This window comes from Dunckerocampus dactyliophorus, chromosome 11 (assembly GCF_027744805.1).
Source record: "Dunckerocampus dactyliophorus isolate RoL2022-P2 chromosome 11, RoL_Ddac_1.1, whole genome shotgun sequence".
In the NCBI taxonomy this organism is placed as follows: Eukaryota; Metazoa; Chordata; class Actinopteri; order Syngnathiformes; family Syngnathidae; genus Dunckerocampus; species Dunckerocampus dactyliophorus.
The window spans coordinates 29,495,125-29,512,327 of NC_072829.1; the positions used below are offsets into that span (position 1 = coordinate 29,495,125).

The 17,203-nt window shown below is 41.7% G+C and overlaps 1 protein-coding gene across 3 annotated transcripts in view; it reads right to left on the bottom strand.

The window, feature by feature from the left end:
• Window positions 1-665: 665 nt before the first annotated feature.
• The window catches only part of tsc22d3 (TSC22 domain family, member 3), a 41,503-nt gene continuing 24,965 nt past the window's right edge, over window positions 666-17,203 (bottom strand). For 2 of the 3 annotated variants that reach the window (XM_054791530.1, XM_054791529.1), the window contains exons 3-4: window positions 2,534-2,585; window positions 666-2,086 (exon numbers count right to left, since the gene is read on the bottom strand). In XM_054791530.1, the coding sequence (XP_054647505.1) occupies window positions 1,829-2,086; window positions 2,534-2,585 (310 nt within the window). In that variant the 3' untranslated portion in view covers window positions 666-1,828. Of the gene's footprint in view, window positions 2,087-2,533; window positions 2,586-2,913; window positions 3,235-17,203 lie in introns of those variants that run through there. The other variant, XM_054791531.1, reaches the window with a different exon arrangement.

Sequence of the window (17,203 nt, forward strand, 5' to 3'; positions counted from 1 at the left end):
AAAGAAAAAACAGCCTGCATCTCAGCTTTATCGGTGAAAATATATGATCAATATCAACTTTGGTCTGCTTAAGTTACATTTTTGCAGTTTCCAATTGAATTTTTCTTTCTTCTCAGAATTTTGTTTTCCCTCGTAATATTACGACTTTATTCCCATAATATTTTGACTTTATTCAAGTAATATTCTCAGTATTCTCCAACTAAATTTATCTTAAAATTGCAACTTTGTTTAGTTTCAATGATATATTATATAGTATAAATAGTTTCAAAATCTTTTTCTTTAAATAGTTCAACTTTATGTAATGTAATGTTATTACATTTTTATTTAAACAAAATTAGACTTTTTTCCTTGTAAGATTATGCCTTTAGTGTCCTGACATGCTTGTTTTTCTTTTCTGTTCAACTGTATTTTTAGAATGTGCCAGAGGCCAATAAAAAAAATAAAAAATAAAAAAAAAACAACTGCAGGTCACACTGGGACACTCCCAGCATTAATGCAACGTGGTTGTAGCACTGCACCGCTTTCTGATATTTTGGTTACCTTGTTTAGCTTCTTATGGTTATTTATAGTGACTAATGAGGGGTAGGATTTTGTGAATCTAAGCAACTTACACACTGCTAAGATCCATGAACTCCATCAAAAGTAAGACCAAAAGACTGTAATCGTATTATGTAAACATAAGGTTTATTGCAAATGTGCAGTTGTATCCAAAGAGCGTAGCAAACAAATGTTGTCTGGATACTGTACAGCAACAATACCGTTATCTTTACAAAAACACAGAAACTTTGAGGACTAACTTCTCCCTGTGAACTTTTAACTCATGGTCCTGGTTGTCGGCTCGTCTTTTTTGCTGTTAAAAAAAAACAAAAAAAAAAAAACAAAGTCTTTGGTAGCTTGAAAACAACAGCAGCATCAGCGGAGCGCCGAGTCGAATCGTGTTCCTCTCTTTGACTACGTACAGGCACTGTTGTCATGCCATCGTTTTCAAGTTGGCACCGGGGGTTAGAATACAGAGTCGACGCTTGCAGAACATCTCAATCTCACAGTCTGTTGCTCGTTTGTTGACTGCAGGACAATGGACGCTCTTCACGCTTTCAGTGTAGATAAAATGATCTCAAAAGAGCATCCTTATTATACAACAGAAACAAAACGAAAATATGGCAAGCATGAACCCCTCCCTATAAGCAGCAAGCCCCAACTGCAGACACTATAAGATTACAGGTTACCAATCAGTACAGTATACAGTCAGTCCACCAGGCTGGATTATACTCTAAGCTTCACCTCTGCTCATCCTGTTGATTATTTCTGTTAATGAACGTCAACATACACGCAGGAAAAGTCCTTGTGGATGAAATGTGGAGCTGGGAATCCTTGAAACTTGGAACGCATCCACACGCCGGAGGGGAGGGGGCCTCACGGCACGTCCAGACCCGGGTGGAGTAGGAAGTCGCCGCAACCCGCCTCGCACGCTTTCCAAGTTCGCACCTGCGGGACCAGCCCAATCAAGAGCTCAAGGACGGTCGCCGGATGGGCGCCCCACTCCAACCCCTCGTCTGAAAGCAAGCGCGCAGTAATGTCCAGTAGGCCCTCTTGGTTCTTAGCACTTGTTGACACTACAGCGAAGACTTGGACGGGATCACACACACAACGCCGGTTGGACGTTTTGTGCTCATCAGTCAACTTTTGAAGTCCCATCAGGCGTTTTGCGGCCACAAGGCCATGCCCTCATTGCCATTTTTTCCAGCGGCAGCAATTCTTTCAACGCAAAAACATGGAGGTCCATTGCTGAACAGGGACAGTGGCTCTGCCCGCCCCAAGGCAGAGCCACTTATACAGCAGAGCCAGTGGCGTGGCTGCAGGTCTGCTGCTCGGACATCACCTGAACGCTCTGATTGTCCAGCGGGAGCAAGCCGTCAGTCGGGATGCGGGACTGGAACTTCTCCAGCTGCTCCGGACTGGCCAGGTTCTTCAGCAGGTAGTTTTCCCTCTCCAGCTGGTTGTTTTTCTCCGCCAGCTCCTTGATCTGCTCCTTGAGGATCTCCACTTCCTCACGCACAGCGTACATGAGGTGGTTCTTGACCAGGTCCTGCCATGAGGAGGGGAGACAAGAGAGGTGGATCAGCTCACACTGCTCATGACATGACGTTCTCACTCTTAAACCACAACACAAATACAAAAAAAAAACCAAAAAAAACCTGGAGCAAGCAAAACCAACACGGTAAAGTATATTTTTCTTTTCAGCACATGGACCAAATCCTCCTCAGTGTTTAATTTCATTTTTAGATTGGGCGTGCAAATGCCCCCACAAACGCACCACATGATGACTTACTTCGCCCAACATTACAGGATTTCTTTACAATGCATGGCTCTGATGCTCCATTGCACTGTTGTGATAATTGCATTTTGGGGCTGGACATTAATACAAAAAAAATTTAGTAAGGTGCATTTCCGCAGAATATTCACACAAAAGTTGAATTTTGGAGCAGTTCAAGAGAGAATTGAGAAACGTGACATATTCTAGCTTGAAGCTTACCATGGCCTGCTCTATCTTGTTGTCAATGGCCACCACGCTAGCACCCGAGGCACTGCAGGAAAGAAAACAGAAAGAGAAACCGTCAATTCACTTCCAACTACACACACTTGTAGCCTCTAACATAGAATATGAGCAAGGATGACCACACACGCTGCCGATGCGAGAGGGTTCAATCGCGATTAAAAAAAAAAAAGTAGTGAAAAGAAACAACCCTCTGAGCCATTACGGCGGTTGGTATTACGTCACATCTGTTAGAAAGCAACAACCGGACACTGCAAGCCACACTAACGTGTAGTTGTTGCTTTCTTTTGTTGTGATAAACGCATGGATAGTTTTGAATGGCCACCGCATTCCGTCATGTACGGCTGCCGTTTGTTTACCTGTTGTCAAGTTTGACCGACACGACGTCTCCTCCGAGCAGCGAGGAGAAGAACGATATGGAGAAGTTGTGCAGCTGGTAGACGGCCACCTCCATTGGCGTTTTAGCGAACATCTCCGTGCTCATGGTCAGCGCCAGACTCGTCTGGAAGATACTTTTCGCCACCTTTGCGAGTCGGTATGAACAATGTTTAAAAAAAAAAACAACTAAAATAACGTAAATCCCTAAGTTTTGGTTCCGTCGATGCACTAGCTAAGTGCGGAGTCGGTGCTTACTGAGCTTCGCTTGTTAGACTGAGCGACTGTCTGCTGAGCTATTTTCTGCAACCCGCCTGTATATAAACGGCTGTGGTTATGACGTCACATGACGTGAGAATATATTATGTAAATGAGTTTGACGGGCCATGTTTTTTTTGCGGTGCCTTTCAGTGCCGTAGGGAAAATTGAGCTTTACGGTACATATAGTACACGCTTTTACATCAACAATGGGAAGGAGTAAGGGACATACAATGTGGCTCCCTTTTAAATGTTTTACAAAAACATACAAACTGCTGACCTGAAATGAAGCATTATGAGAGGTACAGAGTAACTACATTTACTCGCGTTACCTTGCATACAGTCGGAACTCATTTATTCTTTATACCATGTTTCTGTCACTTTTTACTCCTAATTGTTCTTTATTATTATCTAACTAAGGTATTGTAAAGATGTATTAAAGATGCACCTGGAACTTGTCATGTATGATGGGCAGGATAATCAAGCAAAAATAAGTATTTATTTACGATGAGGACTTGAATGCAACATGTGTCCCTCGTGCCCTGCCACTGAACTAGTCCCTTAAATAAGCTGCTCGTGTTTTTTGGTAAATAAATAAATAAACATCGCAACTCGGACTTTCTCCTCATATTATTGAATTTTACCAGCACGAGACTTTAATGTAATTTGTTGTTGATATAAAATCACGTGTTTTCTTTCAATGAGAACTGAGGGTACACTTGATCAAGATCAACAACACATAGTGTCACGCCTATCTGTTATCAACAGACACCAGTGTGAAAATAATAATAATAACACAATGTACAGTACTGCACCACCAAGTGCAAAGTCAAGGTACTTTTCCATTCCAGTCTTCTGGTGAAGTTTCTTTCACTTTGCGCCTGCGTTCTGTCGGCCTCTAGTGGTCATAGCCTGTAACTACAACGGCTCATCAGGCACACTGTGTTTACATTGCATTCCAAGGGCGAAGGAATTTTCCAGGAACTTCCCCAGACTCCATGATTTAAAACGTTCGGCTTTTAAAGGAGGTGTGCCTAACTTCGAAACCATACGGAAAATTTTAAAAGATACAAAATATATGCAGACAGCACACACATTCACTCATATTTACTGCAGTAACTTACAGTATATAAATACAATAACATGCTCACACTGTAAGAGGAATCACTCCGCCATGCATGACCTTTTAGTTTTACACTGTTGCTTGTGTGATGCAATTGTATCGAACCTCCTGCAAAGTGTCATAAAGATGTTTGTTGCCCACAGAGTACACGCACTGAGGAAAAAAACACACACCTGCTGTCCCCCTTTTTTCCCCACATGTGCTCTGGTGGTTGTTGATTGCGCAACGCAGCTTGTTCTCACACTCACAAAAAAAAAAGAAAAAGTCAGTGAACTCTGCAAGTTACATTGTGTTCTTGAAGTTGTCACAATCAGTCCTCTTGATTTATTGTTTGCAATAAATCAATGAGGTTTCATTTACGGTGTTTTGCATGATACTCTGCTGTGTATTTGTATAGCATACAGAGTACCCGAATGCCTATTAAAGCAAAATCCACAATTTTCCAATACAGTGTCATGCAAATTATCAGTAAAATTCAAATTCATCTTATGTATGGATTGGCTTAGCTGGAGAAAAGGGACTTCAGTCCAAACAACGAGACCACAAAAGCTGACTTTTGATGGGCCTGGAACGTTAATGAAGAAAGAGCCCATGAGAGGCCTATACAGGGTGACATTTGTGACAGTAGAGCTGTCAGCTTTAATATCAAGCTCTCTTGGGAAGAAGTGATTATCTTGCCCTACTGCGGTAGTCCTGTTTAGCAACGGGGGAGACTGTCACATTCATTTTGTGTGTTTTCGTGTGTCGTGGGGTTAAGATGCACAGATAAACACAGTAGGGAGCATTTGTGAAGTTATGAAGAAATGCAAGGCAGGGTCTGTTTGACTTGCATAAGTAACTTTCCAAACAGATAAAGTTTCTCATACTTCTGTGGAACACTTCACAGCCTGACAGCCTGTTTGGCGTGTGCAAATCTGTTCAAAAGCTCGCAAAGATGGGCCGCCCTGTTCGTCAAATGTTCCCTGTGCTACAGCCAACTGGGTTGTATAACACTCTGATTCATCTTCACCAACAGCCGAAGACGACCCGGGATGAAACCATAACATCAGACTCCCATCTCAGGGAGCACTTTGGGTGGATTTAGTCTGCGAGAAACAGCATGCACACTAAAAAAACCCACGTCATTAACACCCATTGTAGAAATATATATAAACTGCAAGAGTGTACATTTTGCACTGTTGGATCTTAAGGAGGTTCTAAGTAGAGCTTCAAAATGCAAAAAGAAGAAATGGGAGTGAGACAAAAAATGTTTTGAGTAAGCAATTTATTGCAAACAAGCATTTAGGTGAAATAGGCTGTTCATCAGCTGATCAAAAGTTTAAGACCATAGCTCAAAACCCCCCTAAAATAGAACTAAAATGTTCTTGTTAACCAGCTGAAAAATGGGTTTGGGTATGCTTGATGCCAGTGTTTCCAGGAGGCTAGTGGGAATGTTGCTCCAGGTGGTGAAGATGGCCTCACGGGGGCATCCACTGTCTGCAACTGATGTCCATTTTTGTAAACTTCCTTTGCCATCCATCCCCAAATATCCTCAATTGGATTTGGGAACATGCAGGATGGTCCAAAAGAGTGAGCTTCCTCTGGAAGAAGTCCTTTGTGAGGTGCAGCGTTGTCCTGTTGAAAAAGCCAGTCATGACCACACAGACGAGAGCCTTCAGGACTGTCAAAGTTCAATTTTTTTCTCACCAGGGAATTACAAAACTTATTTCCACCTTTCAATGTCCCATGTTTGGTGCCCTGATGCAAATTCCACACAGCCAGTTTTGTGGCGTTTAAGGAGACGAGGCCTTTGAAGGCGTTTTTTCTTCTTAAAAGCCTTCTCTGGCAGATGGTGTCTGATGGTTATTGGACTGCACTTGGCACCAGTAACAACCTTCATTTGGGCCGAGGATGGTCCCGTGTCTCGACAGACAGTCAATGGGATCCTCTGGTTCAGGGTTTGTGAAATTTTTTGGGTCTACCACTTGACTTTTTTGTAACCCTCAGGTTGTTTGAAGACGTTTGAAATGACCGTCTTACTGCGTCCAACCTCAGCAGCAATGTTGCGCTGCGAGAGGCCTCGCTTATGCAGCTCAACAATCCCACCGCGTTCAAAGACAGAAAGCTTTTTTGCCTTTGCCATCAAGAGATCTTGAATATCTGGCACTAAATCACATTCGATCCAGATTTTTGCCAACATTTTGTCTTTTAAAGGCTGTGCTCCTTAACGTTTGATCAGCTGATGAACAGCCTATTTCACTTTAACGCTTCTTTGCAATTAATTGCTTACTTTTTGCTTTACATTTTTCTTCTCACTCCCATTCCTTCTTTTCACATTCTGAAGCTCTACTCAGATCCAACAGTGCAAAATGTAAATTCTTGCATTTTTCCAAATGTTCTGAACATTTCGATCAGGAGTGTATTGTAAGTGAGATGATTTGACGATCAAAACATGCCTCCTTTAGCTTGTCGTTCCACTTGCACGAGGGCTATTTTGGATGCATAGAGAAAGGGAGCATTATAATCTGTAACCAGTGGATGCAAGTCTACAATAGCTGGCAGAGATGCGACAAGCACAACATCCTACAGTAGATATTTAAAAGAATTCTTTCCATACACGTGAACCCAGCACTACCAATGGTCCATACAGTTACTTCTATCAATCACTCTGCATGCACTTTCTGATCATTTCCGTCCATCTCGCCTACTTACCGCCGATCTGGCCTCTTGAACAGACTCGGTGAGTAAGGGGGCGAGTAGCTGTAAGGTCTGTCATGATAGCTGAAGTGCTGGTAATGACAGCCAAACCGGTGAGATGGTTCAGCCAGATGGAAGGCGCACACCGAACTAGGCTGGGGTGCGCTAGCCTGGGAGAAACACGACTGACGGTGTCCCATGCTGGCCTCCAAGTGACTGCTCCGCTGTTTGTTCCCACAATGGTACAATGGGACAATTGAGAAGAGGCGACACCTCTGGACATGCAGTCATGAACTGAGTGCCATGCTCAGACTGGCACTTGTAGGACGCCTCCTGCACCGCAACCACCAGCAGGTATAAGCCACAGAACAACGTTTCCGCTTTTATATAACAACACATGGTCTTACGGTATGAAAAGGTTAGGCTTATTACTAAAATGGCAGCGCTCAGTCTGCATCATGCCAGTGACTTTAAAACAACTTCAGTGACAAAGCTGTGGCTTCTTTCTAGATTTACGTACAACTTCCGACAGCTTTCCCAGGCTTGACTTCAAAGCAGCTGGGAAGGCACCGATGAGAAACATCACCAAGACTTATAACGACCATATTTCATTCCTGTCGTTTGCAAACCACAAGAAGCAACATGCTTTCCAGTCATAGCGTTCTGGAAGAGCAATTAGTTTTCTGAAATGCAGTAAGCTTTAGTAGAACTTCATGTCGTATAATCCTTTGTGGGCGGTTTTTACCGTAGTATCTTTTGAACTCGTAAGACAGGGGTGTCCAAACTTTTTCCACCAATTGCCACTTACAAATGCTAAAACCAGTGCAGTGCAGGTCAATTTATGCTAAATGATCTGAACAAAACATCCACATTCAAGCAAATGAGTGTAATATCTAATCATATATCTGATTAATATCCATCCAGCCATTCATTTTCTTCTGTGTATGCGGGTCCTGGTTGCGGTGGCAGCAGTCTCAGTAGGGAAGTCCAGACTTCCCTGTCTCTGGCCACCTATTCCACTGAGGTGTCCCCAGGCCAGCTATGAGACAAAATCCCTCCAGTGTGTCCTATAGGTCTACGCCGGGGCCTCCTCCCAGCTGGGCATGCCCGGAACACCTCACCAGCGAGGCTTCCTGAAGGCATCCCGGCTAGATGACTGAAACACCTCAACTGGTTACTCTCAATGTGAAGGAGCAGGGGCTCTGCTTTGAGCTCCTCACCCTGTCTTAGGGTGAGTCCTGCCGCCCTACGGAGGAATCACCGCGATCTCGTTCTTTCGGTCACGACCCAGTGCTCATGACCTCAGTGAGGGTAGGAACGTAGATTGACTGATAAGTGAAATGGGCGCTAAGTGAATCAATTTTTCCCATAAGAAATAATGCAAACCTAATTGATCCATTCCAGAAAGCCAAAAATGTTTACACAAAAGACGTTTTTATCGTTTTTATCCCTTTCATTTGTCATTATATGCATTTACACAGAATTGTTTTATGCATTTAAAAGTATAAAAATGTGCTTTGTGTTGACATTTTTGAGAATCAACTGCTGATGACATCATAGATGGGCTACGTAGCTGACTTTCGGTTACGGTTGCCATTTTGTAACTTAGCACTCTAGCTTCTTTGTTAGAAGCCACCTACGTTTTGTGATAAACAACAGTTGAGTTGACAACACAGTTGGGATCACACAGTGTGTTAATAAAACGGCAAGATGCACGCCGAATCGTATGCTAACCCATACGAAAAATGTACATTAAACCGAGGCAAACGTTTGGCGTAAATTTTCGACATCAACTGAAAAACACGTGAACCGGGGCGGACGCTAACCGAGGTTCCACTGTATTTCTCAATATTTGTTGATTTTTTTTTCATTCAAACAATGTGAAAAAAAGCTGTTGTGGTGTCAGGTGTTACAAACGTTAACGATAAACGACTTGTGTAGGTAGGTACGCACCGGTGTGAACTCTGTCTGCCGCTACACCCCACCGAGGCTCATGCAAAATGACTTCATTAACAGTAGGCTTTACTGGAACTGCTAACCGTGCACAATTATTCATTTTCAAAAGACCAATTAGTGTCCCAGTTACGTCATGGCGAAAATACTTGACACGCACCCAAGAGCGACTCTCAAAGATGAAGGATTAGTCTTCTGCTGGATACAGTTAAGTGATCTCACTAATGAACCCAAGTGTGCTCGACAAAAGGTCAGAGGTCCTGGACTCAGTCGGCTGCACGGTGTTAAGCAGCAGGGCATCGGTACGGAGTTGACTTGAGTCCGTTGTGATGTACCGATGCAATGTTTGCTTGCAAGCAAACACATTCAAAATAAACCCGCTACGGTACAGTGGATGTAATTGCTGCAACGACTGAGTGAATGACACCTGCGATGAAAGGCACTTCTGGATCGTGTCCCGGAACAAAAGGTTAGCAGGGTCAGACGCACCTGTCTGCGTTCATCTGCGTACTGTAAACCTCAGCTGTCAGGACTCAATGAGGTTGTGTGTATACGTCCAGTTGGAGTCTCGTTGGCTGATGGGTGCATAGTGTGCCGCACACTGTCACGCTTGTGACACTAAGAAATGCTGCAATCCATTATTTAGACACCAACCACACAAACATCCAGCGCTCTTCTCTCTCAGGCTGCTGCGAGCAGGCCGGGACTCACCTCAAACACCAGCATTCAGATGACTGCGTTTAGTTCATTTTACCCGAAGCAAACACGACACGTGTGTTTACGGCACGCAGATACAGCCTGCCACGTAAATGACAGACCATACATCGCCAGTGTTCCCCATAATGACGTACATGGCAGTTTCTGACCCGCATGAGCGTTTCCCAGTTGACTTTATGCAAAAAAAAAAAAATCAGCAAACAGTAAAGCAAACATTGCGACTTCAGTTGTCATGGTGTCAGTAATAACAAGATCTGAAAATAAACAGCCGATTTGCATTCCTTAATGGCGTGTTTTGTTGCAAACATGCAATTGTGGATGGAGGTATACTGTAAGTCAAACTGGGGTGTAATCTAGGTGATTTTCAATAAACAGCGTTTGAGGCCATGCAGTTGACGCATTGTTTTTGCAAATTTGATCACCGCCTTCACGTTTGACTAGTCGTCCAATACTGTCCTTATTTCCCTGCTTTCTTATCTCCTTCCAGCCACGAGTCTGGCCGACCATGCAGCTGTGTGACCCCAAGCCGCAAGCAACTGGGACAAACCCTGCAGGGAGCCGAGCCCTCGGTGCGTGCATATATGCGCTTGTTTGCGTGCAGTCAGCCACACGTTCGCATATGAACGCACACCAGCGTGTGAGGGGACGGCCGGCGCCCCGCTTGCTCTCGCAAAAACACAAGAGCCGGTTCCCACAGCCTCCAGCGGACAGACCCTGCAGAGCCACGGAGGCTGACTGGGTGTCACCTGCGACGTGAGCATGGAGCCACGGCTGTGTTCCCTTGGGTGAATCCTGACAAAGTCATCTGCGGTTAACGGGACTGAGTGTATTTTCAGCTGGTGGATTGCTTTCCAGTTTATTCCCAGCTTGAAAAAAGCTGGTAGGTTTTGTTGTCTACATTCACTGTTAGCACCACTGTTATCTACCACCGCCTTAATCCTCTTGGGTATGGATATCACCAGCGCTAATCATTATAATTATTATTAGAATTGGGTCTTGCCTCAAGCATGGTGGTGGTAGCATCAAGGTCTGGGGCTGAATGAATGCTGCCGGCACTGGGGAGCTGTGGTTCATTGAGGGGAAACATGACCTCCAACATGTCCTGTGACATTGTGAAGCAGAGCATGACCCCCTCCCTTGCGGAAGTGGACCGCATGGCAGTTTTCCAACATGATATCGAGCTATCCAAGATGATACTTGAAGCTTAGGTCACAGCTTAGGACCTAGGCTTTATGAGGACGCTGAAATTGAAGGAAGGCACTGACTACTCAACGTGGCAGTATATCACAGTCGGCTTTCTATAGCATACTTTCTTGAGAAGAAATGCTAAAATGTGAGGGTGCACTCACGTTTCTTATAGTACAGTACATACTAGACTGACTAGAGGTATTGTTAACAAACAGGACCGTTTGACTGTCGTGCCGAAAGTTTAATAGCCGCCTGAAACAAAAAGCCTTGGCAACAGTCCATTCTCTGTTCTTCCGCGGGGTCCAACCCTCGCTTTAGGGGGATGCTGTTTGTCACCCCATTATCACCCTGTAAAACAGCACTATTCACAACCGTGATTGATTGCTCCAAATGCGGCCTCCGTGCACCTCAAGCAAGTGTTTTCACATGTAAATATTCAGCGTTGCTTTTAGACCCATCCACTGACTACTTTCATCCAAAGGGCAACTTGCCGTAACTCCGAGCGCAGCTGCGGCACAGCATGCCACAGACCTCATGCACATTCAGCACCTCTTATAGCTGTATTCATTTAACATAGGAGGTCTAAGAAGACACGAGGCCGATGGGTCTTCATGCTTTTGCAGGAGGGGTTGGGAGGGATGGGGTACCGTGAGGATCAAATGCAAAAAAAGCCTGCAGAGGACTACGAGAGAACGTCGTGTCCGCAATGTGTTCTCACGCTGTCTCAGTGGCGACCATCAAGATGTATGCAGATTATTCCAGATGTGAAGCCCTTCTTAGGCTTATTGGAGGAAAGCGCCAAGGAACATTAGAGATTGGGTGCTGTGATGTTTGGCAACCAGATTGCGCAACGGCATTCATCACAATCTTCGGAAACAAGAGAGATTTTGCGCTTTGTTTGGCGGTCCTTGAACGCACCATAGCTATATGCTCTGTGAGATGTTTGGCTACCGACGCACCGGCTTTGACAGCCAAAACTTGCAGCAAGCTGAAGTGCTGAGTACCGATACATTTTATACTTATATATTTACTTTATAAGGCATATTTTGGGCTTTAACCTGTTGCGAGCGAACAATGGCAATTGAAGAGAGAAGAGGAAAGTTCTGGAGCTGAATCCGTCTCTTTTATTGCAAAATGGACCGATCTTTGTTAAGTTTCCCACTCTTTGTTAATTCTGCAGTGCTAACAGAGCACGACAGGTGTCCTGGCTGGTCCACCAATGGTACACTCCATTAAGTAGTAGGTGCTCCAGGGTCGCCATGGTAATGACAAATATTCTACTCTGTTTGCAGCAAGCAAGTGTACTTAGAACATGCGTTTATAGCCATAGAGTGCAATGTTTACATATTGTTTCTTTAATGAGTAACGTGATGGCCTGTCTGTGCATGAAAGAGAAGGCATAAGCAAATCTATTCCCACTTGATCTATTCTGGTTTTCATGGTTTACTCAACGTATGGCCTCAGTCTATCTACAGTCCAGATGCCTACAGTATGTGATTGATGCTGCACGGTTATACAACAGCTCCTGGTGACGGATATGACCTGTCACTGCATGTTTATAGAAATGTGATTCATGGCAAACATGCATACAAGCGGCTATTAATACGCGCAAGGATTTACTGTTATCCCATTTGCATTGCTGTTCACGCGTGTCATGTAAACTTTGTACCAGGCGTGTCCAAGCTTTTACTTGGACACTTGGACACATACATTTAAAAAAAAAAGGATTTTCCTCCTTACATTGCACTTTTTTTTGCAAATTTTTGCATTTCAAGTTTATTCTCGTAAATCTTTTCCTCTCATAATATTAAGACTTTATCCCAAAATATGTTGACTTTATTCTTGTAATATTATAACAGGGGTGCACAAACTTTTTCCACCGAGGACCGCATGCTGAACAATCAAAAGACGCGGGGGCCACTTTTACATTTTTTAAACCAACCCATGTAGATATGCAGAGGCGGTTTTTATATTTAAAGAAAAAACAAGTCAGCTTTGTGTTGTTGGTCACGTAGCGTATTAGTAGCGTGAACGAGTATTAGTATTAGCATTATTAGTATGAACTAGTATTAGTATTATTATTAGTAGTATGAACGAGTATTAGTATTATTATGAGTATGAACGAGTATTAGTATTAGCATTATTAGTATGAACCAGTATTAGTATTATTATTAGTACTGTGAACTAGTATTAGTATTATTATTAGTAGGAACGAGTATTAGTATTAGTAGTATGAACAAGTATTAGTATTATTATTGGTATGAACGAGTGTTAGTATTATTAGTAGTATGAAGTAGTATTATTATTAGTAGTAGTATGAACGAGTATTAGTACTATTATTAATATGAACTTGTAATATGACTTTTTTCCCCTTTAATTGTTTAGCTTTATGCTATTTTTTTAATATTATGACTTTACTCCATGAAAATGGTGTCTTTATTCTTGTAAAATTACGGCTCCTTTTACCATTTTTGCTGTTGTTTTTTTTTTGTTTTATTTTTAGACTGTGCTGACGGCCAATAAAAAAACAGCCGCGGGCCGTAAATGGCCCCCGGGTGATACTTTGGGCACCGATGCATTACGTAACATCTTATATACAGTAAATATTATTATAACATTATAACATATTATTCTAACTCATGATATTATGATTTTTTTTAAAAAACAAACACCTTTTTTTGCTAATATTTAAACTTTATGCTTTTAAAATCGTTTTTCCTCATAATATAACAACTTCATTGTGGTTAAATGATGTGTGTTGCGGGCTGTAAATGGCCTCCCCCCCTGCTTTATGCTGTACCGAGGTTTTGTAATATGTCATAGAGATCATTTAGTTTGGATTTATTACTGTCTTAATATTAGCCACTGTGACCTTTGCCCTAGGTGCCATTGCACCGTGATTGCATCAGACAGTTATTGGCTTGTTATCGTTTTGTCCCCCAAAAGGTAACAGTCTTTATGCATTTGTAATCCAAAGTATTCCCATTGAACAGGCTTTATCACGGAACATGGGAGTCATTTCTTCCAGGACGTGACTCACCAAGGGAAGGACCCCCGTCACAAGCTGCTGAGTGATGCCAATCAAAGGCAATGAAATGACATTTGACACTGGTGCGCATCTGGATGGGGAGGCTGTTTGGGCGTTCACAGGAGCTTACCCTGCCGTAAAAGGCTGCTGCTTGCTTGAACATGAACTATGAAGGCACAAGTCTAACATATTGACATCACTTTTCATTTATAAGGCAATCTAATCCACAGAACGCACTGAAAGGGGACCCCATTCACCACAAATGCTCAAATAATTCAAGTTTCTATGCACACATCCATCCATTTGCTATCATGTATGTCATCCTCATTAGGGTGGTGGGTAAGCTGGAGCCTATCCCAGGTGATGTCGGGCAAAAGGAGGCGTACACCCTGGACTGGTTGCCAACCAATCACAGGACGTTTACACTGATATTAGAGCAGGGCTGTCCTAAGTGCGACTGTTTTATGATTGGCCCATGGCACATTCTAAAAATACGATTTAACAAGAAAATTTAAAAAAACGAACAACGACAACAGCAAAAATGGAGAGATCAGTTATTTTACAAGAATTAAGTGAAAATGTTAAGACAAAAAGGTTGTAATCTGACAAGGACAGGTCATAATTTTACAAGAATGATGTAATATTATGAGGAAAAATAGTGTCATTTTAGCAGCACAGAGTTAAAATATTAAAGTAAAAGTAGTTTTTTTAGAGTTCCCAATACAAAGAAAACAATATTTGTTGGAAAAAGTTATGACGTTACGAGAAAAAAAGTCAAAGTATGATGTCATAATTAGGAGGGGAAAAAGGTAGAAATGGAGAAACAGCTGTAATTTCAGGAGAATAAAGTCAAAATATAAGTCGTAATTTTACAAGAATGACGTCATAACATTACATAATGGCATTTTAGTGGCATATGGTTGAAATATTAAAGAAGGACGTCAAAAAGTTGCAATATTATGAAAAACAAACAAAACTACAAATAAAGTTGCATTTTTTTTAAATGAGGTTAAATGGGAAAAGTTATAAAGTTAAAATATTATTGGAATAAAGTCATAATTCTTAAAAAAGAAAAAAATGGCAGAAATGGAAAAACTGAAAAAAGTCAAGACTAAGAGAAAAAGTCATATTTCAATGAGAAAAAAGTTGGAATTTTACGAGAATAAACTCGTAATATTATGAGGGGAAACTAACGTCATTTTAGTAGCTTAGAGTTGAAATATTAAAGTTAAAAAAATGCTTTTTTAAAGATGTAATATTATGAGAAAAACACAAAAAAAGTTTTTATTTTTAGAAAATTAGGTTGTAGATAAAGTTATGATGTTAAGAGAATAAAGTCAAAATATGACGTCATAATTATGAGAAAAAAAGGTCAGAAATGGAAAAACATCTGTAATTTTACAAGAATAAAGTCCAAATATTAAGAGAAAAAATCATAATATTATGAGGAAAAAGAATGGCATTTTAGTGGCATGAAGTTGAAACATTAAAAGCAAATTTTTTAAAAGTTGAAATATAATGAAATTGTACTTTTTGGAAAATTAGGTTGTGGAAAAAGTTATCACAATAAAATAAAAATATTACTAGAATAAAGTCATCATTACGAGAATAAAAAAAACAACTCTAATTTTCAAGAGTTGAAATCAAAATATGAAGTAAATAAAGTTGCATTCTAATGAGAAAAAAGTTGCAATTTTACGAGACTAAAATTGTAATAAAAAAAATAAAGAAAAAGAATCTCATTTTAGTATCTTACATTTGGGAATGTTAAAGAAAAAACATGTTTTGCTTTATTTTATGTTTTATTTTATCAGAAAAAACAAAACAAAATATAGTTGTCATTTTTGTAAAACTAAGTTTGGGGAAAAGTTCTAATATTATGGGAATAAAGTCCGACTGTTACGAAAAGAAAACTTACGACAATTACTTAAGAAGAAAGGTGAACTATGTGGGGGGAAAAACAACAGCAAAAATGGTGAAAAGGGAGCAAAGAGCAAAGTTGAAACTGATAGTACGCTTTTTCACCTACGGTAGATGACAACGCTGAGATGCAGTTTTTTCTTGAAATATAATATCAAAGTGGCAAAGTCGCATCCTTTCATTTTTCGCTGGAAAAAGTTTGGACACCCCTGCCCCACCCCAACCAGTTTTCGGGTGAGCAGCGTGTTAAGGTAACCTAATGTACAACATTTTAATTTCAGTAAGCTTAAAATAAGTTCACTCACACTAAAAGAAGTGTTGTTTTTTAAAGTCCTCCTGCATGTGACAAACAGGAAATACTTCCACTTGGCACTTGTGGAACTTGGGAGTCGGCTGCAAGAAAAAAATTGGATGCCATTTTTTTTTTTTTCCTTGTGTGCCTCCATTCAAATCTGCACAACTGCGCGGGTAAACACGATCTTCCATCACCGTCCTCTTATAAAAGTTCAGATAAACACTGTAGGCGTGTACACAAGCGGTCCAAAGTACTCTGCTATGTATCGTATTCACACGTCACACGCTGCGTACATGCAAAGGTGTGCAGTCAAGCATGGACGCCAACAACGGGACAATTCAGGTCTGCGCGCACAACAACAACACGCAGACACACAACAGGAAGTAGACAGTACGTTCATGCCAGGCACGTATAAAGCACAATCATGAAAAGTATGCAATGTGACAACAACCCAGCTATGATTATGGTATTGAAGTTACCGTGAGTCTGTGTACGGTGGCCTTAAAGGGTCAGAAAGGTGGGAGCAAACCATTAAACGGTTGAAATGATGGCAAGTTAAGTTATTGCGTTCTCGTCAATAATAAACACAATCAGCAGAACCTTTGTCCACTCTTGTGGGTCGCTATTAGCAGGGGTTGGACTGTCCCTGGACGTTTTGGTAGAGACATAGGGTTGCCAACAAAAAATGGAATCGTCCCGTATTGATTTGACAAGGGACGCACTTTGTCCCTTATTACCGTGACAATGGAAACTTCTGCAGTCACAGTCTAAGCCAATCGAGTCCACCGTGTCTTCCCAAAATAAAGAATAATCAGGTTGGTTGGCCCTACCAACAACATGTCCCTTATTTATTTTTTGGCAACCTTATACAGAAGTGTCCGCTGTGATTATGGACTACACCCAAAAATGTCAGCCTTTACGATGTCATTCTCTCCAACATGTGTGAAACCTGAGTGATCTTTAAAAGCAGGTATAGAGCGCCATGACAAAGGTGTGCGCTGGCACCGAGGCTCTCAAACATCTCTTGGAATGAAGCCAGCCGCTCTCATCAGATTTGGCCTTTGTGCAAGACGTGCGTAAAAGGCCTTTGTTGTTCGGGAGGATGCTCACGTAAGC